The sequence below is a fragment of the Trypanosoma brucei genome, chromosome 4 (genome assembly GCF_000002445.2).
Source record: "Trypanosoma brucei brucei TREU927 chromosome 4, complete sequence".
Taxonomy (NCBI): Eukaryota; Euglenozoa; class Kinetoplastea; order Trypanosomatida; family Trypanosomatidae; genus Trypanosoma; species Trypanosoma brucei.
In genome coordinates this window covers 424,879-444,894 of record NC_007277.1, presented here as the reverse complement: position 1 = coordinate 444,894, position 20,016 = coordinate 424,879, and the positions used below count along the sequence as shown (strand labels likewise).

General features: G+C 48.4%; 10 protein-coding genes across 10 annotated transcripts, besides 12 other annotated features; all 10 read left to right on the top strand.

The window, feature by feature from the left end:
* Positions 1-20,016: part of a sequence feature (sequence corresponds to BAC RPCI93-2L9) that runs on past both edges of the window.
* On the top strand, positions 548-1,357 carry Tb927.4.1750 (hypothetical protein, conserved; the record flags this gene model as incomplete). Its single annotated transcript, XM_839232.1, has 1 exon — positions 548-1,357. One exon carries the CDS (start codon positions 548-550, stop codon positions 1,355-1,357), a length of 810 nt encoding a protein of 269 aa, XP_844325.1.
* On the top strand, positions 1,907-3,175 carry Tb927.4.1740 (hypothetical protein, conserved; the record flags this gene model as incomplete). The annotated part of the gene is made up of 1 exon (XM_839231.1): positions 1,907-3,175. One exon carries the CDS (start codon positions 1,907-1,909, stop codon positions 3,173-3,175), a length of 1,269 nt encoding a protein of 422 aa, XP_844324.1.
* Positions 4,199-4,678, top strand: Tb927.4.1730 (hypothetical protein, conserved; the record flags this gene model as incomplete). Its single annotated transcript, XM_839230.1, has 1 exon — positions 4,199-4,678. The coding sequence occupies one exon, from the start codon at positions 4,199-4,201 to the stop codon at positions 4,676-4,678; it is 480 nt and encodes a 159-aa protein (XP_844323.1).
* On the top strand, positions 5,348-6,397 carry Tb927.4.1720 (nucleoside diphosphate kinase, putative; the record flags this gene model as incomplete). Its single annotated transcript, XM_839229.1, has 1 exon — positions 5,348-6,397. One exon carries the CDS (start codon positions 5,348-5,350, stop codon positions 6,395-6,397), a length of 1,050 nt encoding a protein of 349 aa, XP_844322.1.
* On the top strand, positions 7,165-7,908 carry Tb927.4.1710 (hypothetical protein, conserved; the record flags this gene model as incomplete). The annotated part of the gene is made up of 1 exon (XM_839228.1): positions 7,165-7,908. The coding sequence occupies one exon, from the start codon at positions 7,165-7,167 to the stop codon at positions 7,906-7,908; it is 744 nt and encodes a 247-aa protein (XP_844321.1).
* Positions 8,018-8,038: a sequence feature (AT_rich).
* Positions 8,680-10,758, top strand: Tb927.4.1700 (protein kinase, putative; the record flags this gene model as incomplete). Its single annotated transcript, XM_839227.1, has 1 exon — positions 8,680-10,758. The coding sequence occupies one exon, from the start codon at positions 8,680-8,682 to the stop codon at positions 10,756-10,758; it is 2,079 nt and encodes a 692-aa protein (XP_844320.1).
* Positions 10,296-10,328: a microsatellite.
* Positions 11,432-11,495: a sequence feature (A-rich).
* On the top strand, positions 12,184-13,125 carry Tb927.4.1690 (hypothetical protein, conserved; the record flags this gene model as incomplete). Its single annotated transcript, XM_839226.1, has 1 exon — positions 12,184-13,125. One exon carries the CDS (start codon positions 12,184-12,186, stop codon positions 13,123-13,125), a length of 942 nt encoding a protein of 313 aa, XP_844319.1.
* Positions 13,853-15,262, top strand: Tb927.4.1680 (hypothetical protein, conserved; the record flags this gene model as incomplete). Its single annotated transcript, XM_839225.1, has 1 exon — positions 13,853-15,262. One exon carries the CDS (start codon positions 13,853-13,855, stop codon positions 15,260-15,262), a length of 1,410 nt encoding a protein of 469 aa, XP_844318.1.
* Positions 15,461-15,525: a sequence feature (CT-rich).
* Positions 15,530-15,580: a microsatellite.
* On the top strand, positions 16,045-16,506 carry Tb927.4.1670 (hypothetical protein, conserved; the record flags this gene model as incomplete). Its single annotated transcript, XM_839224.1, has 1 exon — positions 16,045-16,506. One exon carries the CDS (start codon positions 16,045-16,047, stop codon positions 16,504-16,506), a length of 462 nt encoding a protein of 153 aa, XP_844317.1.
* Positions 16,872-16,897: a microsatellite.
* Positions 17,339-17,379: a microsatellite.
* Positions 17,379-17,405: a microsatellite.
* Positions 17,604-17,637: a microsatellite.
* On the top strand, positions 17,805-18,962 carry Tb927.4.1660 (mitochondrial carrier protein, putative; the record flags this gene model as incomplete). The annotated part of the gene is made up of 1 exon (XM_839223.1): positions 17,805-18,962. One exon carries the CDS (start codon positions 17,805-17,807, stop codon positions 18,960-18,962), a length of 1,158 nt encoding a protein of 385 aa, XP_844316.1.
* Positions 19,109-19,164: a microsatellite.
* Positions 19,806-19,888: a microsatellite.

The window sequence follows — 20,016 nt, the reverse complement described above, 5'->3', positions numbered from 1 at the left end:
TATGAAAGAGGGATTGTGGTTATACTTGTGTTATTTGCTCATCTCCCCCCCCCCTCCCCCCGGTTGAACAGGCTGGCGATTTTTTCGTTGATGTTGTCTTTTGTTGTCACGCACTTCTACATTTACGGTACCAGATAATGCGCGTTATGTTCGCCTGAAGGAAGATCGGTAGAAAAGAAGGCGGCTGAGAGGTGCGGTCTCCTTTTTGCTCCACTGTCAGCATTTATAGTCTTTCTGAATGTTGTCCTGTTGGCGTCGGTCTTCGTATTTTTCCTTTTCTGAATATATTTATATATATATACCCCTCACTTTCCCTTGAAAGCCGAACATTACCCAAATGCGCGGTGCAATACCATTTGGGTGAAGTGAATGTCATGAATCGAACTGCGTGAGTTGTCTTGTGGGGGCGCAGTAGCGGTCTTATTCATCCCAAACTGCGTTGTGATACATGGTATTGTTAGTTTTGTTGGAGCGGCGTTCCCACTTTCTTTTTTTTAATTCATAGGCACTGTAAATAAAAGGGGAAAAAGAGCAATATTGAGTGAATATGTTCCGCGGGTCAGGGCAAGCCTCTACTGTCCTTGGCGGTGCATCCTACACTCGGAATGAAGTGGTGTATGAACCGTTGCCGAAGAATGATAAGCACCGCCTCCGTCGCCGTGAGGTGGAGCGATTCCGGCGTGCGCCTCTTCCACCTCTGCGACCGCGTTGGAATGCATCAGTAGCTGATGAGGCCCATCCCTTTCCTCAGCGTCCTTTGATGCACACATTGGAGTATTACAAAACTGATGAGCAGATGATGTGTGAGGCCGGTTTCTTGGACAGCATCGTGGAAAAACCACGGAGCACGGTGGTAGCCAAGTGGCATCCTGAAACAACAAAAGTCGCTTCTCACGCTTCGACCGCCGCGCGGAGCTGCACGCCGCTTTCAAACAGAAGTTTTCTCGAACGTGTTTTCCAACAAGAGTCAGTGGAGCAAAAAGTTCCGCAGTGGGAGTGGGTTCCCTCAACACTTACAGGCACGATTCCTAGGCACACATTTAGAGGGATCGCGTCAAAGTTTGCTGGGACACCTGTAAGTTTTCCAACTGTTCATGGAAATGAGTATGTGAACCCTCCTAGGCGCGTGCAGATGTTGAATGAATTAATTAGGGAGAAGAAACGGAGCAAACGCGCGCCATCTAAGATCTCTGCACTACCACATGTAGGAGGCTTCAAAGTACCACATACCTTCAAGATGAGCAACATCGACGAGTGGTGGCCGCTCGACCCCACGATCCCGCTGCGTGCTCCTAAAGAACCTGAACTGAATGCGACTGTCACTTCCCGCGAAATGTCGGCGAGTGGATCGCGGTGATTTATGTGAACTAATTCTTTTCATGCCTTCGCGCGGTGGTGTTTGGCAGGCGGCGCCGCGAACTGTAGTCATGTATATCGTGAAGATCCTCCCTTCACTAGTTGTTATACATGTCTTCACTGTGTATCTTTATCTTAGTTACTACGAAAGATGACTCCTTTTACTTGCTGCATTTGCCCCACTCCACTCCCCACCTCCATAACAATTCGCTATGTGGAGTGCGTATGATTTAAAAGTACGCCAAATCATTTCATGCCGATACATTTTATGCTTCTTATTTTTTTTCTCACTTCTCAATCTAGGTGCCTGGAACGCTGATTAAACATCTGGACGCCACCGCTTGCAGCGGCAGGGAAGGAGGGAACATTACCGTCACGAGTGTAAGGGACAAAAAAACTAAAAAAGGTTAGGGTTAGGGTGAAGGTGAGGCAGTAGTGGTTCACATATTGGGTGCTGGTTGGATTCTCTTCAACATATTTTTTTAAAGCAAAAAGGATACGGGCCAACGGGGGATAAATAAGCCAAAGTTAGAGAAGTGGAGAGCCTCAAATGCCGTTGTTGTATGCCTCAAGAGCCAAACACACTCGCTTTAAGTCCATAGTGCAGAGAACCCGCCGTCTGCTGTGTAATGGGGCGTCTGGAGCGAATGGTATACGGAAGTTGAGCCGCGGTTGCGGCATAGCAGTGGATAGCGGGGGTCAATCAATGGAAAAGGCAAAATTTGTTGAGGCGCTTGAGGAAAGCGGCGTATCGTTGGACAGCGAAGACATTGAAGCAATTGTTCATGTGCTGGATAGAAGTGGTGATGGTGTTCTCGATCCGACTGACTTTATTGCGGCCCTTCGACGTAACCTCACACCACTGAAACTGACGTGGATTACACGTGTATGGTACACCTTTACTCAAAGTAAGGACGGGTCCGTGTACATTGATGAGGTTCTCAGCTCATATAACGCCGCCGGACACCCCGATGTCGTTCAGAACATTCGGTCGGAGCAGGGAGTCCGCTCAGAGTTTGAAGCTGCCTTCAGCACAACAACAAATCCAGATGGTGCCATCACGCGGCAAGAATTCGAACAGTACTGTTCCGGGGTCGCTGCGTTGTGCGCCAATGACCTTGAGTTTCTAACGTTGATGCGCGGTGTGTGGCCCGCTAGCGTCCGAACCCCACTGGATGAAGAGACCATGAGAACTCACAGAGAACAAAACCCCTGCAACATGACCTTCAGTTCCTACCAGACTGCAGCAGAGAAGGGTGCCGTTACCGATGTGAGAACTACCGTCGCAGTGGTGGATGATATAATCCTCAGCAGTCATCGACCGGTTGTGATCCAATCCCCGTTGGCGGTCCGTCAACTGTCTATTGCGCTACGCCGGCAGGACGTGCAGCGAAACTTCTTTCTTTCGCGTGAAACCTTCCTAGAAGTTTTGCGCGGACACCGGCTATACTTAAAGGATCCTGAGAGTGCCCTCACCGTTCTGGACACCGCAGGCGATGGGTCAGTGGATTATCTTCTCTACATGAATCTCTTGCTTCCACCCCTCCCACCAGCCCGATTGATGATGCTTGAGCGACTTTGGGAACTATTCCCGAAGGACACGTGCGGGACCGCTGATGTCATCGAGTTGCACAAACGGTTCAGTGCGGAGGATGGTGAGGAGCAGGATGCGTTTCTTACCGCCTGGGATGTTCGGCAGGCGCTGTACCGACGTTTCACCTTCGAGGAAATTGTCGAGTGGCATACTCCCCTAAGTGCTATGTTCGAATTAGACAACGACTTTGAGACAATGTTAAAGAAACGATGGGACTTCTCCTAATCAACGGTGGATTTTGTGCAACCCTCATGTCGGCACGGGTGTAAAGAGCCACTGTGACTACTTTGCACATATATCAGAGGATGGTATGTATTATTTAGACTGTCTAGATATGATGTAAATCAAAAGGCGGTGCCCTGATGGCAAGCACATCGCCGCAGGTGGTACTAACGTGGTGTTATCATCAAAACTTATCTGTGTTTTCCCGTGTGCGTCTCCGTAGGTCTATCAAGTGTCTTCTTCTCATCGGTTTTTTGTCCTTCGTTTTTTTTTCCTTCGTTGAGGTCTCATTCCGGTAGGTAAGCGACAGCCGGATGCAACGCTTGGGTGCCGCGCGAGGGTAAAGAGGCAGCAAAAAGTTTGTTTGATCTGGTGCTGGTTGCTGTTGTTGTTGTTTAGAGTCTTTGGGTTAGAAGTGCCCAATATCAAGGATTGGTATGCCGCGTTGCTGTTTTTTTTTTTTTAGTTTAGTTCACCGTAACCAAAGGCAGGTTAGTTCAGACCTCATCGATAACAGGATGAAATGCTATTGGTCGAGCGGCAGAACCACTTTTTTCTGTCGTTCGCGAACCTACCCAGAAGTGATGCATTGGTCCGTGCGCTTGGGTCCTTCGATTAACTTTGTGCACCGTGAAACCATCCTGGGGATTGTGTCTGTAGTGCGTTGGATCACATCATCTGAGGTCTTTGGAGGGAAGGAATAGATGTGTGTGTGCTTTTGACAGTGCTCCCGGAAACCATCACCCCAATGCCATAATAAGAGGATAGCTTAGAGTAGCGCAACGACATTTCTCGAACCCCCTCCCAAGTGTTCTTTGTTCTTTTCGTCAAGTGTGATGATCCCGATCCCTTCAAACTAAATAATGAATGCTTTTGCACTATTCTCGTTTTTCCCCGTCTGGTCGTCGCTGATATTTCGTGGCGAGCGCTGTCACCACAGTTCAGCTCTTGGGCGTTCGATCATTATTCAAGTAAAGTAGGAAGCGGGAAAAGCCTTTACAACCGCGTAGGGGGGAAAGATATACAATGGACACCGAGTGCCTCCGAGCCCGCCACAGCGAGTGCATTGATTTGGCCTCTGTTCAGCTTAGAAGGCAACTGATGGACAGCGGTATTCCCTTCACAGAGGCTGAAATAGCGGCGTTACCTGCACGTTTTGTAGAGTTGCTGATCTCTCGGTTGGAGATGTTCCGCCAGCGCGAGGTTGAAACCCGCGCGGCCGTAGACAAGTGCCGCCGGGAGACAGAGGTGGAGGAAATGCGGTTCGAGCAGCTGCGCGAGGCAACGGAGCGCGTGCAAGGGGAAAAGAGGATTATATCCAGCAAAATAAGTGCAGCAGTTAGTGAATACATGCGTGAGGACAAACTCGAGAAGGAGAAGCAGCGGGAGCGCCACAACGAGCTTCAGGAGGTGTTTAGACAGGTCGAGAAAAAGGAAGCTGAACACCGCAGAGAGATTATTGAAATGGAGCGACTTCGGAAAATGCTCAAGAAGGTCACCAAGTAGCTGCAACCGCGCCCAAAAGACAAGGGCGAAGTGCGGGATGAGTAAATATTTGACCGGCACTACCGTCAGATTCTTTCAGTATTCATAGTTTTGTTGGATTTCTGTAGATTGAACCCTTTAGATTATGGGGTGAAGGGGCATGTAGAAATGCGTGTTTTGTCACACGTTGGGTGGTATTTGCGGGCCTGCTAGCAACGAGAGTGGTTGTCATCCACTTGGATGCTGGAGAATCACCACGTGTTGTTTATGTCACAGCCTCTTGCACTACCTTTCACGTCAAGGATTAAGCAATCTTTGGCTTCTTTTCCCTTACATCTCTTCGTTTTTATGGTGTAATATATTGTTATTTGTATGGTTGATGGGGCGTGATTCTTTCGGCAGTGAAGAAAATATCTTTTGTTCGGCGAAAAAGTGCAAATGTCCGTGAAGGAAGGGGGAAAATGGGGGGGGGGGGGGAAACGCATACTCTCTTCGGCTGTTGGCAGCTACAGGTTTGTGTATCAGTCTTCCAAGCAGTTGCCTGCGGTGTTCACCCCTGTTTTCTTTTTGATTGTCTATTGCAACTGCGCACTTTCAAGGTGAAAAAATAAGAGAAGTAGGAATTGAATCCGAAAGGTGGCTAAAGGCAAACCAAGATAAACCTTTGATTGATTTTGTGTTCATATAGCAATGGCGCGTTCACTGCAGGATCCACGTCTTTCCTTTTATTGCGAGCAGTATGATCACATAGCGCATCGCATGAATCATTATGTACTTCAGTTTTACTTCGAGGACCGTACCGTAGAGATAAGAGAGGTGACGAAGAACCGACTTCACCTCAAACGTGCCCACTTCCCTCATTTGAATAGAGATGACTTTAAAGTTGGTTCCTCCCTTTCGCTGCTTGGTGGTGTCATCAAATTAACCGCCTATGCTGACGAGGTGACGCGTGAACTGTGCGGCGAAAGGGGAGAAGTCACTGCTGTGATGTTCGGGGAACAACTACTGCCTCAGTTGGGGCGTTGCCTGGCGGTGCTCACGGAGGAATGCGGTTTTGTTGCATTAGAGATGCAGATGGCGTGGCTACCAGTGGAAACAGCGGCAGCATATGGTGTACCACCGGATTTGGTGGAGGGTCGCATCGTTGTCGTTAAGTGCGCCAATACCAACGCCCTTCAACGTGGCATCGATTTCATGGCCCGCATGCCGGGCGCCCGCGCAGCTGAGAGTGTGGAGGAAGTCGGTAGGTGGGAGCAGATTGTGGAAAAGGCGAAGGAGCAACCAGTTGCTATTCTCGGTGACCCCAACTCCACCGTAGTGATAATCAAGCCGCACGCTTTACAAAAACTGGCTGGTGGGGTCATTGTTCAGCAGTTAATTGATGCTGGTCTCGAAATCAGCGGCATTTCGCTCACAAACATGACTTCTCAACAAGCAAACGAGCTGCTGAAGCCTTACAAAGGTGTTCTACCCGACTTTCCAGACACGATGCGGTCGCTGATGGGCACTGTTTGGGTCTTGCAGTTTGTGTCTTTGGATGAAGGAGTTGATGTTGTCTCCGTGGCACGTGAGGTGTGTGGGCCCTTTGACCCCGTCATCGCAAAGGAGCTGCGGCCGACGTCCATTCGTGCCCGTTTTGGGGTGGACAGGGCCCACAACGCCGTTCACTGCTGCGACCTTCACGAAGAAGGCCCGCTGTATTCAAATTTCTTCTTTAGACCGGAGGATGTAGATGAATAGATAGCAACAAAGGGGTTCATCGACTTTTAGTTTTTTTTTCCACCCCTGCCTGACTTTCGGTGACAAGTGAGTGGAGGAAAACTCGAAAGTCGTTGCCTCTTGGTTTGCTGGGTTCCGTCTAGTCATGTAAGTGTACACCTTTTGATTGTGCTTGAACTGCAGGTTCAAGTTTTTTCACACTTTGTCTACCGGAACTGTGCTGGCCCCTTCATCTATACACATGACATGTCACTGTTCTCTCTTCCTCACTTGTGTGCATTCTCTTTCTCTTGCGGTGTTGAGGTTGACAATAATTGAGTAACGGCAAGAGGCGAAGTTGCAACTCCGAGCTCACACGGTGTAGCAAAAAAGTAAGCGATGTAGTGGCCACGCGGAGAAAACGAGGCGGATATAGCCGTTCATGGGACTTATGTTAGCAAAACCAAATGTTGAAGTGCCCTGCATAGCTGGAATTTGTAGACAGGTTTTTCGTGTGACAGGGTAAATGTCGTGGGTGAACGAGTTGTGTGGAGGAGGGGAGACCGGAGAAAAAGTCGGAAGTGCCCTTTGCTGTGCATGTAGATTGTGGTAAACCCCGCATCTTCCGCGTAAAATTCACGTTAGTTGTTTTCTTCCGTACCTACACTCGGTCACCCAGGGGCAAACGGAATGCCACAATTGGTATCCTTCACTGTTGTTGTGGTTGATTAACAAATTTTGCTGCCAATTTCACTATCGTTTTGCAAAGTTTTCTTTCATTTCTATCGACGCTGTTTATATCAGCTTAGATGGCTATGCGAGACGTCATTGGTGACCCGGATTTGCTTCTTAGGAAGACCCCTGCGAACCCAAAATATGAGCACGTGAAGCCCGTTGTGGAGACCGGTATGACGGCTGAGCTGGCACGCTTCATGAAGAACACAGGCGCCGCCTTGTATCGGGTATCAGGCGAACCTTTCATGCGGATTCGGACACGACTGATAGGGGACTTTGTTCAAAAGCAGCAATCCCAGTCGGGGGAAATTAAAGACGGCGGTTTTGCCCACCCGATGGATGAGTACCGGGCTCCCGACACACAACTGCCGAAGGAATATCTCATTCTAGACGTCCGTTCGGAGGAAGAGTACGCGGCTTGTCATATCAAAGGGGCACTGCACTATCCGAAGCGGCGAATGGTACACGCCATTAATCCTCTTCTTCCCGAGATGTTCAACTTTAAGAATAAGGAAAACAAGCTAATCGTGTTGTACGACTTGGAAGAAGAGATGACGATTGCCCAGGGTATTGGACAAAACGTTTTTGAAAAGGGTATTGACAACCTAGCGGTGATGACCGGTGGCCTGCGCGAGTTTGTTCAGGATTACGCAGACTGTATTGTGGGAGAGTCTCCTGTGCCTATAGTCCCGCGTGATACCCGGCTGCTCAAGCGTGCAGAGGCTGTGTCAGCAGCACGTAGTGAAACGCAGCGCAGCGCATTCTCGCATAAGCCGAAGAGTCTTTCCAACAGCCTCGCCAAGCCCCGTCCGCGATGAAAGGGAGAGATCTGAAGGTGCCGACCTGGAGTCCACCGGTAAATAGAGGATAGAAGGGGGTGGGGATAGAAAGGAATAAAGAGTAGCATTTTGAATGGAAATTTGAAGGTATATATTATTTTTTTTTTTTGCCACATTGAGTGTGACAGCAGCAGAAGGCCGCTAAAAAAGGTGGTTTTCCCTCATTTTTACCATGCATGGCAGTAGTGCCGTTATGCTTGTGCTGCTGTTCTTTTTGAATATCCCTTCCCCCCTCCTCCACTCTTTTGTGTCTAATGTGGCAACAAGAGAGAGAGGTGCACACACTGTCTAAAGTGTGAAACGTTTTGGTAAAGCACGAGGTACATTCGGATGTGGGTGTATGTGCATATTGCTATCCCCCTCATCGTGACACTACATACACTCGCGCAGTTTACTGGAACGTTAGTAAGTGCAAAGTGATGCCTCAGGCGGGATCCGTCATCACATTTGTTGGCGTGTGTCCGAGTGCATAATACAGGTATACATACACATTTGTTTCCATGTAAGCACATCCTCTTCTCCCCACAATCGGTCTCACACTGAGACGTATTACTCGTTGTTCACTTTCCACCTTTCGTGAGGTATTTGCGTTTTTTTTTTGTTCTGCACCTCTACCGTCTCTTTTATTTTATTCTTTTCTTTTTTCTCAACCCCACCCAACTAATACGAATAACCAAATCAAACACCACTTTGAACCTACACGTATACATATTCTTGAAGTTTTTCGGCACCGAAGGCCCTGATAAGGCCATGAACAGAACGCTACTCGGTTTAGTTGACAATAAACGATACGTAGCGGCTGGATTGATGAACGCACAGGGAAACCGGTCTCTCAATCGTCTGATGACGAATTCGGTGCCTCCGAGTAGCATGGCTGGTGACGAAAGGGGGAACAGCGCGCGTTGCTCGGGTAAGAACGGTGATGATGCGGGAAAAGATGGCGGCAGCAATAAATCTGCAAAAGTCAGTGCACATAGCCCACCGCGTAAACCGGCTCCTAAAGCTGCCAAGACGAGGGTCACAATAGGGATGCGACTAAAGAAATGGGTCGTTACTGGCAGGATTGGCGCGGGTTCATTTGGCGAAACGTTTACTGCCGTAGAAGTTGACAGGAGCAGTGCTCGTAGCGAGGATCTGGATCTGGCGCATGGGGCATCCTCCCATGGACTCACAGACCTCCCTACGACTTCAGGCGAGGAAGTTTGCATCAAAGTGGAACAGGAAAACAAAAATGTTTTGCGAGTGGAGGCAGCAGCACTGAAGAAGATGCAACCCTGTCCCTATGTCGCGCGCTACCTAGGCAGCGGAAACTCTGCGGGAATGAACTTCATAGTTATGCAGCGGTTAGGGCCAAATCTTGCGGATCTCCGCCGTAGCACTCCGCAATGCATGTTCAGTATCCACACCACACTCCATCTTGGAATATCGTGTTTGAAGTGCATACAGGGTGTACACGAGTTGGGTATCGTCCATCGGGACGTCAAGCCCTCTAACTTTGTTATCGGTTTAGGTGGCTCTTCCGACCCTCGGCAGTGTTATATTGTCGACTTTGGGTTAGCGCGCCGCTTCCGCCGCCCTACTGGCGAGGTGAGACCACCGCGAGCCAACGCTGGATTCCGTGGGACAAGTAGGTATGCCTCCCTGGCGTCGCACCGACAGCAGGAACTAGGCCGCGTCGACGACATATGGAGTTTATTGTTTATGCTCATCGAATTCATCACGGGAACTCTTCCGTGGCGTAAGCACAAGGAAAAGGAGGATATTGGACAATGCAAAGAACAAGTTATTGGACCGGAACTGATCAAAAACCTACCACAGGAGTTCGGGCCATTCCTGGAACACCTTCAGACGCTCAAATACGAGGACGAACCAAAGTATGATATGTTATTCTCCCTAATGGAGCGGGCTATGGAACGTGGTGGCTACCCTCGAAACCAACGCCTCGACTGGGAACCAGAAGAAGAGGATACACCACCCGATGACGTCCCCCTCAGTTCAACAGGGTCGCTCAATAGTGAGACCACAAGCTGTGTCAATGATGTGGATAGTGGGTGTTTCATAGAGAAATTTACGAGCAAAGAATCGTCTCCAAAGGGCAGATTATTGCCACCGCCACCGCCTTCACGTCGGTTCATGCCCCCACCAAACGCCGCAAACGCTGCTGTTAAGCGACCCACATCTGCAGGCCGCCTCATGCCCCCCTCGCCGCACATTGGTGAAAATGAGGATAAATATATACCTGGATCGACAAGACAGGAGGAGTTGCGGAGTAACATTAGAATGAGCGACATTCATGTCTCACTTGACATAACCAGGTGTGACGGTGGTATGAATGATGCAACGGCCCTGTCAGTGTCACCTACGAATCCTCCTCCTCCTCCTCCTCCACCTCTACCTCCGGCACCCCTTGCAAAGAATGGCGGCAATAACCGTCGGCGAAAAAAGAAGAGAAGGGGAGGTGCTGCCAACAGGGACAGGTGTAAGGAAAGGCATGCGACATTAGAAGTTTCCGAAGATTTGGATGTAGGTTCCACCTTCTCACCATGTGAAGTGGAAAGTTCACCACGGAATAGACGTCGAGGGCCCCCCGACCAGGCTGTGGCCCATGTGGCGATAGGGGGCATACAAAATACACGGGGGCATTCCGCATCACCTGAGCCACCGCCTCCTTTTCAACGGGAGGCTAAACAGGGGGCAACGTTAGAAACAAAGAGCATTCCTTCCCGCTCGCCGACTGTGCAGAATGACAACAAGTTGGTCAGAGCGGAAGGATCAGTAGGAAAACGAAGAAGAAAAGAGGGGTCTACCTGTACATGCCATTGCATGTGAAAGCGCATGGCTTGTCCATATGGGTGTGCCACATTGACAGGGTTTGAAGAGGCTAAGGGTATAACCAGGCAAGAGGAGGGGGGGAGCGGCGAAAGCATGCCGCCCATCGCATGGGATGCACGTTGAAGGTTGCATATTTAGGTGAATATCGCTACTGCACACTTAGGTTATCTCCCTTTGTTTGATCTTTCCACTTTCTTTTGTTCCCGAACCGCTAGACTCGAGTGGCCTTCATTTCGCACCGCCGCTTTGCTTATCGATTTCTTTTCCATTTTTCATTCGTGCTTATAATTTTACCTTCTCCCTTTCCACTCCCTTTCATATACTCGCTTTCCCTTTTATTTTGTCGAATCAATGCGCAACACCGCACGGATTGCGCTGGCAAACAACAGTTATTGAGGAATTGACGTGTGAAGGGAAAAGGTGGTGCAACGAGCTTCAATTCAGCTCACAGAGCGTGCATGTGTGTGTGTGTGTGCCTCAGGGAGGGAGGGAGGGAGAAGAGGGGGTGACAGGCATTCTATCACTGGTCTTTCCACGTGCGTACTCTCCCGTTGTCATGTGGTGTTTACACTCTTGCAGACCCACGTTAATTTTACGCTAGTTGAAGTGGTTGTTAGTGGCGCTGCCCTCAGTATAATACTTGGGATGGAGAGGAAGAGAGGTTGTACCGTTCTTTCCTCTTCCTCTTCCGTTCCTTTGTTTTTTGTTTTTTTTCTTCCTTTTCTTGTTTCTTTGGGTCGTCATTTGCTTCCATTAGGCTTTTAGGATGGGTGGTGCGTTTCATCCCGGTCTTGTCTAACACAGTATGTAGAGGTGGAGATGAGGTGGGGAATGGGAGAGGGAATGAAGTATTAAATCAGAGGGAGGGGTGGTGGTGGTGACTGTCGGTCCCACGGGTGAATTGTAAGGTGAGCCACAAACGGGGAAAACGATCACGTTTCCATCACAAAAGGGGGTACAAGCATATACATATGTCTGTGTTTGCATAACATGTGGTGTGTAGTATGTGTACATCTGTCCTTGATAGGGAAAAGGAAGAGCAATCATTTTCAGCCTTTTTCTATTCGCGACCCCTTCTTTCTTAGCGGGAGTGGAAATAGATTTAAGTAAAGTAAAGGAAGAGTGACTCTAGCAACACCGGGAGGAGAAACCTGTATATATAAGGGTAGCGAGGCTTTCATTCAGTCGAGCAGTCTCACCAGCAGGAAAGTGCAGAGGAGAAAATAATTTGCCGATCACGCGTTGGCGGGAAGGGAAATTATTTGTTCATCCTATCCCACAAGCAAACGTTGTACATCTACACATCTGACATATACTTAAATATATAGAAATATATAGAGCTATATATTTAACTATTGATTTCTAAAGGGTACGCACATCCATTTGCCTTGTCGCCAATCCCCAACAGCGCACGCCTTCTTCATGTCGGACGTGGATGATTTAATTGAAGAACTGTTCCCTAAGAAGGAGGGTGGGCGTGCACCACCTGAGGGGAAGGGTGGAGCTGCATGCGAACCCCCTGCCTCTCAATCAAACTGGGATGACACCGACGAAGCGAACAGCGAGGCCGAAACAACAACAAGAAACCGGGGAACTTCGGTTAGCTTAGAAGCAGCAGCCTCAACAACAGCAAACGTTGGGGACGGAAGAGGAGAAGATTTTGACGACAGCGACGAGAGTGTGGAGGAAACTGTCATGGGAGGTCGCCATACCGTTCCTTTTCCTCCCACCCCAGGCAACATGAGCATGGCATGTAACAGCAAATGCTTTGTAACAAATGTCGGCTCAGGGGAGCTCCGTCACCCCTCTGTTGCGCAGCTGCTTCTGACAGGAGAGGGGAAATATGACAAATGTTCCTCAAATGAGCAACTGCTGCTTCGCAAGGGTGCCTTTCACGCACTTAAAGCGGACGCTGGAAATGGCTGCACAGACAAGACGGCAGATGAGGACGGTCGAAAGGGCGGCTGTCCATTTATTCTTTGCCGTAAGTGCAACTACACTGTTATTCGCCTCCAAGATGCGGAGTGGGACGACGAAGAGGGTAAAATGGATTTGTACCTAACAGTTAGGAATTTTTATCCCGATTGGAGTCGTCTGGCTAGTTCACTTCCCGTTGGGCAAATGCGTAGAGGAGAGCAAAATACTGTTTTGAAAACATGCCCCGATTCCGCTGCATATTGCTGTCAATGCTCTTGGTTGACCGTAAAGTGCGCCCAGGAGGTCATAGACACACGAGTTACAGATCACACAAAGTTTGTTGGAAAGGAGCTAACATGTTGTTTCGCAACGCAACTTCCCCTCATCAGTGGTGAAAAGCGCCGGCCACCTCTTTGGGTGTGTGGGGGACACGTGCCAAAGCATTAATTGATCGGCCAATTGTCCTGTAGGCGCGTTGAAGAAAGAAGGAGGGGGTAATGAAGAGCTATGGCGAATGAAAAGAAGGGTGTCAGCCTAAACTAACGTAGTAGCGTTAGGGAGGGGGAAATGCACACCTACACCTATATTTATAAACTAACGTATATGTAAGCCAGTTGGAAGGTTGTACTAATGGGGATTATGTGTGTACATACTGATAAACACCCATGATGCATTACATAACAAACTGTTCCCCTTTGTTGGAACGGTGAGGTGTGGAGCGGTGAGAGTTGTCGTCAGTTTTCCAGAAAAGGAAAGTGAAGTAGGTCCACTATTTTCGTCCAGTTCCCTTTAACCCCTTTTATTTTCTTCCGCCGATTATACCTGGGTGGGAGTCTCTGTATTTGTGTGGTTTGGTCGCCCGCGCCTCTCCATTTTGCTTCAGCGTGCTTTAAATTTTCTTTGCAGGTGCTTAAACTTCTTTTTACACTTTGTCTTTCTGTGTTTGGATGATTGAATCTGTGTGGACGACCTGCGCCTCGCTCCTATAGCGGCGCTATCGACCCGTCTTTCTCGCCTTACCACCTTAATTTGGGGCTGGTTATTTGTCCCTCGTTCATTTTGCCTTTCGCCGATATTGTTCATCTTCCTTTCCACTTTTTTTTTTTTCGTGCGGTCCGGTGACAAACAAACAAACAAAAAAGGGGCTACGGAAGTTCTTTTTTTTTTTTGTCTAATGCCTCCCAAGCGAGCGGGCTCTAGAAAGAGGAAAGAGGTTCTGCCGGACCCCCAGACGCTACCGAGCGGTACCTGCAATTATTACATAGGCGAGTGGTTCGTCAACAAGGAGATAGACTCCCTGAGTGATATATCGCATTCAGTGGTGGAAGCACACACGAAAAGCAATGGAGAGGTGTCAGTGCTACCCAGGACGGTCGTTCTAATTCCACCTGCTACACTTGGAGATGTCAACACCCACTACGCCGTTGAGGTTGCTGATAACTTGCGTGTTGAAAGCATCCCGCGCTCTGCTGTGGAACCGAAACCGAAGGCCATTCCAGTGGAAGGTGAGGAATCTTTCGACCCCCTGAGCACAAGGGAAAAGAAAGAAGAAGAGGGTGATTCCGTCGTCCCTGATGATACGCTGCCATCTGCTGCGGCAGTTCAGAAGGTGGGGTCCAGTGAGGCCGCCGCTGAGGTCGTCATTCAAGGGACGGTACATATTGAAGGTATTGTCCCGCGGATCGTCATAACTCCCGACCTGCCCGAGCCGCCAGTGGTACCAAAAAAGAAAAAGTCCGATGCACGAAAGAATAGCAAGCGCAAGGAGGAGGAGCAGAAGCGACTGGCAGAGGAAGCACGCATATATGAGGAAAAGGTCAATGCGGCAGTCGCGGCGGCGCGGGAAGAAGAAGAATATCGAATGCAGTTTGCGCATCCTGAGCGGTGGCCCAACGTGCAGTTCGCGAATATGACGTTCAACGGGCAGGTAATAGTTGCCCATGCTCACGTAAAATTTCGGAATTGCTGCTTCACCTCACGTAGCAAAGATACTACACAACTCCTCGTGGCACAATATTGCAAGGTGGAGTGCGAAAGGTGCACCTTCGACCAACCACAAAAAGGCTCCGTTTATGGTTGGCCAATGTCTAATATCATTCTCACGGAATGTTATTTCAAAGGAGCTTCGAGTTCGCGTGATGGTTGCACCCTTCCGGTCGCCAACGCATGTGAATCCAGGCCTACGTGTGTGGGCCTGCACACCGATGCCTGCAAGATTACTGTGAAGGACTGTGAATTCTCTGCACTTGGGACGGGTGTTATAATGCGTGGCACCTTTCCGGGGTCTTGTGCTGGACAACCGGCCATGAGCATAAAGAACTGTAAATTTTATGGAATCTACGCCGCGGGTATAGTTCTGGACAGTGTGAATGGTGTAGAGTTGGCGGGCAACAAGGTGGATGAATGTGAGTATTACGCGTTAGATTGTGTCAAAGGAGAAGGTATCCGTGTGTATCAGAACACCTTTTTGTCCAAAATTCGGGTTCAGAAAGGTGCACATGCGAGGTTTTTGAACAACGAAACGGGAACAATCCCCTTCACTGTGGAAGAGGTAGAAAACCCGAACTGGCAACCAGTTTACTGAGTTGTATATATTTTGTGTGGTTGGCTGGAGCCGTGGACAGATGCCCTTGTGTCTTTACCCGATCCACCTGCAAGTGGTGACGTCCTCTACGCTCTTTTCTTCTTTTTTTTTTCCAGAATCCATTCACCCATTCACCGGATTCCCATGCTGTGTGTGTGTGTGTGGAAAGCAGGGAACTGTGGAAGATGAAAACTATCCAGGAGGAGAGGGAGAGAAAGAAAAAGAAAAAGAGGATGCGACAAATGAAGAAGGATGGGGAAAAGTTTTTGTGTGTGTGTGTTTGTGTGTGTGTGTGTGTGTGTGTGTGTCTGCGCGTGTCCCCCTCAGCGACCTCCTTAGAGACGCGGTCAACCAAAGGAATGGTGTCGTCGCTTCAAATGTGTGATGACTTGGGAATATTGGGGAAGGAGAGAGTGTTTTTTTTTGTTTTCTAAATTAAACAAAGAAGGAGGTGGAGGGAGGTGGTTTATATGATGTGGTGCAATGTACAGAAATGTTTAGAGGAGAGAGGGAAAGTAGGCATTCATTGCCGCAACTCTTTCGTACTTCCCCATTCACAGACATGCTAATGCGTATGTGTGCACGTATCGCTGTGGTGGAAAAGATGCAATTTTCTGCGTCGGTATGTGTCTGTCAATATCGGCATCAACTCACGTGCAATCATTTCTATTTTTTTTCTACAAAAAAGAAACCTCGACTTCCTTTCCTGTCATCCACATCAACTCTTTTGGGGACTCGTTAGAACGACACTCTCAACAACGCCACTGAGTTCCAAAAAAGGAATGGATAAGGCAGTTGGTAAACTAGTTAAGGTTGGGAAGGTTCTCGCAGTCGCAGCGGCGGTTAGTGTTATTTCCCGCGCCATTATTCAGCGATTATATAAATTGCACAAGATACACTGCCATCGGGGTCAGGGAATAAGGCCAGTAAAGCCCATAGTGCAGCGTAGTTTCACCGCCGATGAGCTTCAGGAGTATGATGGTGTACGCAAGAGTGATGTTTATGTGAGCGTTAAGGGTGTGGTATACGAAGTCGCCCCACAGTTTTATGGTCCGGGGCAGCCGTATCACATTTATGCGGGGCGTGAAATTAGCCGCTGCCTCGCAAAAAGTGATTTAACAGGCGATGAAATCAACAAAGACTGGCGCCCGGGTAGCACTGAGGAGGAGCTGCAGCAGTTGGAAGGTTGGGTAAAGAAGTTCGAGTCCAGATACCCCGTTGTTGGGTGGTTTATATGGGAATAGTGTAATTCTCCCTTCCCTCTTTCCTTCATTCGACCCACTTATAATAAATGACGCAGGGAGAGAGTTACTGTTGTGTTTCTTTCTTTTTTTTTTTTGTGTGTGTGTGCTTAAGTGTGTGATGAAGCCGAGAGAAGGGGGAAGTCAAAGATGTGTAAGGAAGGGGAAGCAGTTTAACCTAAAACAGGTGAAGGTAGAGTAAGGGGTAACTAATAGGGAACTTTTATCGTCTTTGGTTATTGTTTTTTTAGACATTTAACGTGTACTATTTCAGTTGTTTGTTTCCTTTCGTTGACATTGTAAAGTTTTAGGATGAGTGGAAGTTTACCACAGTGGTCTTTAAGCAACTACTTGGGGTGAGGGCTGTTTTATTATTATTATTATTATTATTATTCCTTAGCAGTTAATGGGCTGCTCGCGAGACACAAGACGTCGTACAGGCTTGTCTTGTTTGTTGTCTTTTGGGGGTTGTTTGCGTTGTTCCTTCCGTTTCTATTGGTTATTCTGCTTCAGCGCTGCAATATCTCAATACTTGCTTCATCTCTTCCCCCATGTCCATTCGTTTTGGCACGGTGATAACACTTCTTCCGCGATATTTTTCGGTTCTTTTTTAAACTCGTATAAATATATGTATATATAGAAGCTTGTCTTGACGGCTTTGCGTGGGTGCCCGCCCACACACAAGAATCACTCCCACGTACATACCGACGAGGAGGAGGAAGTGGTGGCAGTGGTAATCACGCGCCGCATATTACACCCCTGTGGAGGTCGCATAAGCGTAGGTGCATAAAAATACATACCCCAAATCGTAAGGTACTTAATTGTCAACGCACTGACACACACACACACACACACACACAGACACAGACACAGACATATATATATATATATATATATATATAAGCGTGCATTATACATATATTCATTAGTTCCCATCAAGCTTGGACCAGGGTTATCTTTGGGCCACTTTCACACATTAGTTACCGCAGGTGCAAGATACACATCTGGTGGTGAGGGAAGCCGTTGACACGACCGGAATAGCGAGAAAGAGTAAAATCACCGTATAGACTGCAAGAAGAGGAAGGGGAGCAGAAAGAAAAATACATATACCTATATATATATATATATATATATTATCGGTGGTTGAGGCGAAGAGAGGGCGCCATTTCATATCTAGGAACAAAAAGCAGCGGGAGGTTGCCTACGTGTCAACGTCTTTGCTCCACACAGAAGCTTTCCCTAACGACAGAAGTGAGAGATAAAAGAAACTGTTGCGCGCAAGCGTCACCGAAAACGTGCATATGGGGGTTGAAGTAGCAGACTGCAGTAGTGGTGCAAGTGCTCAAAATATCACGGGATCGGAAGCTATGACTGTAGGCCACGAAAAGGCAAAGGAACAGCACATGCACGTGAAGCGAGACTCGTACACAACAGCAGCTACTTTTGTTGCAGGTGGTGTGGCGGGCGCATGTAGTCGCACACTGACAGCCCCCTTGGACCGCATCAAGATTATTGTTCAGGAGGGTCATCTTGTGAGTGGCACTGGAAAAAAGTCGCTTCTTAGACCGGCACAACTAATTGACGTCTTTCACTTAATTCGGAATGATGGCGGGTGGTCCGCTTTCTGGCGCGGGAACGGGGTAAACTGCCTCAAGGCGGGTCCGGAGTTTGCCTTAGTTTTTACACTCCGTCGGTACTTCCTGTCGCTTTACGAGGACAGTTTAGATGAAGAAACGGCCCGCGTAACGGAGTGGGAGGCCGCAATGAAGGCAACGGGCTCGGAGCCTATTGCATATGATTTGTCTACGGTATCTGTGTTACCGGCCCCACTTAACCGCTGGTTTACGCTCACCAGCATTCCGCGCATACTTCTAAACTTCCTCATTGGCGCCTGGGCAGGGTTTGGTGCGCAGCTTACGCTGTATCCTCTTGAAGTAATCAAAACACGCATGGCCGTTTCGAGGAGGTCGGAGTACCCGGGCGGCATGCGGCAGGTGATATATGACACGTACAAAAATAGTGGAATTTCTGGCTTCTATCGTGGTCTCACCCCCAATATGGTGGGAATCTTCATCTACCGCGGATTAGAAGTCGGTATCTATTCTACTGCACAGCAGCAGATGATAATGTACAGGATGAATAATTACGGTATGAGCCGTCACGATTCATCTCTTTCCTCCATTGAAACGGCTGCCGTTAGTATGTTCGCCTCCATGTTTGCACAAACGGTATCATATCCACTCAACGTCGTGCGGACCCGACTGCAAACGCAGGGCACCAACGGACGTGCAGTGAAATATAAAGGCATGACTGACTGTTTCGTGAAGATGGTTAGAACGAAAGGTGTAGGATCCCTATTCTCAGGCATATCAGCGAACTATCTGAAGGCAGTGCCAGCTAGTGCTTCCATGTTTGTTGTATTCGAAAAGGTTCAGAGCATTTTGGTCGGTGATGACTAAATGGGAGAGGGAAAAGAATAAGCAGGAGGCCGGATGCAGTTGTGTGGCAGCGAGTGGTGTGCCCGTTTAATTGGGCGTCGCTTTTGAATTCGCTTGCTTGTTGGGATTGCCAAAACTACATGGAAAAAAAGAAGCTATGGAAGATGCACAGACACACACACAGACGTGCGCAGACATAAACATACGCATACACATGCATGCATGCGTAGGGGAAATGAGGAGTGCTGTGGGGAGGTTCCGCTGCTATATTTGATGCCGAATCAATGGAAGGGAATACGAGGCGCAGTAATTAAACTGCCGCCGTGGCAGGAACGGTGGAAGCCGTTGGAATAAGGAAAAGAAGGAGTGGAGATGGAACAACAAACAACAAACAGAAAGTGGGTTCGGTGCATAAATGGTAAGGGAATAAGAGGTATCATCATTTCCATGTATCGCGATGTGGTGATTCGTACGGCTTTTGTGGGGAGTAGGAGGGATGTAAATACGGGTTTTGTTTTTCATCCTTTTCTATTGTTGTTGTTGTCGCTGTTGTTCTCCTTCGGGGTGTTTTTCTCATTAAGCGTGGCATCATATCGTCGTGTGCACTTGAGCCCACTTACCTCACTTCGGGATCACTTATTGCCGTTTCGTCTTTTTTCTCTCACGCCTCACCCACTTTCTGTTTTGGTTACTGATGCCGATAGTTTGTTTGCCACATGCACACACACTTTAGATCACGTTGCTGCGCGCCGGTCGCGTTGTGTTTTCTTTTTCTTTCTTCTTTTCAGCTTTTCCCACCTTCCCTTCTACTACTTTTCGCAAGTCCTCCGCCCCCCCCCCCCCAGTGGCCTAACCTGTCCTCGTTCGTTGTGTGTTGATGTTGTTTTTGTTGTTGATGTTTTTGTTTTTTGTTTTTTGTGTTGATGGCGGTGTTGTTGATGCTGATGAAACTTATTTTTCTCTCTTTATTAACTTGATCGGACTGACCAACAGCGTACCGTCATTTGTGTGAAAGAATAGTGAAGAGGTTGTGTTTGTTTCTGTGTATGTTTCTGTATGATAGCTGGAGATGTCT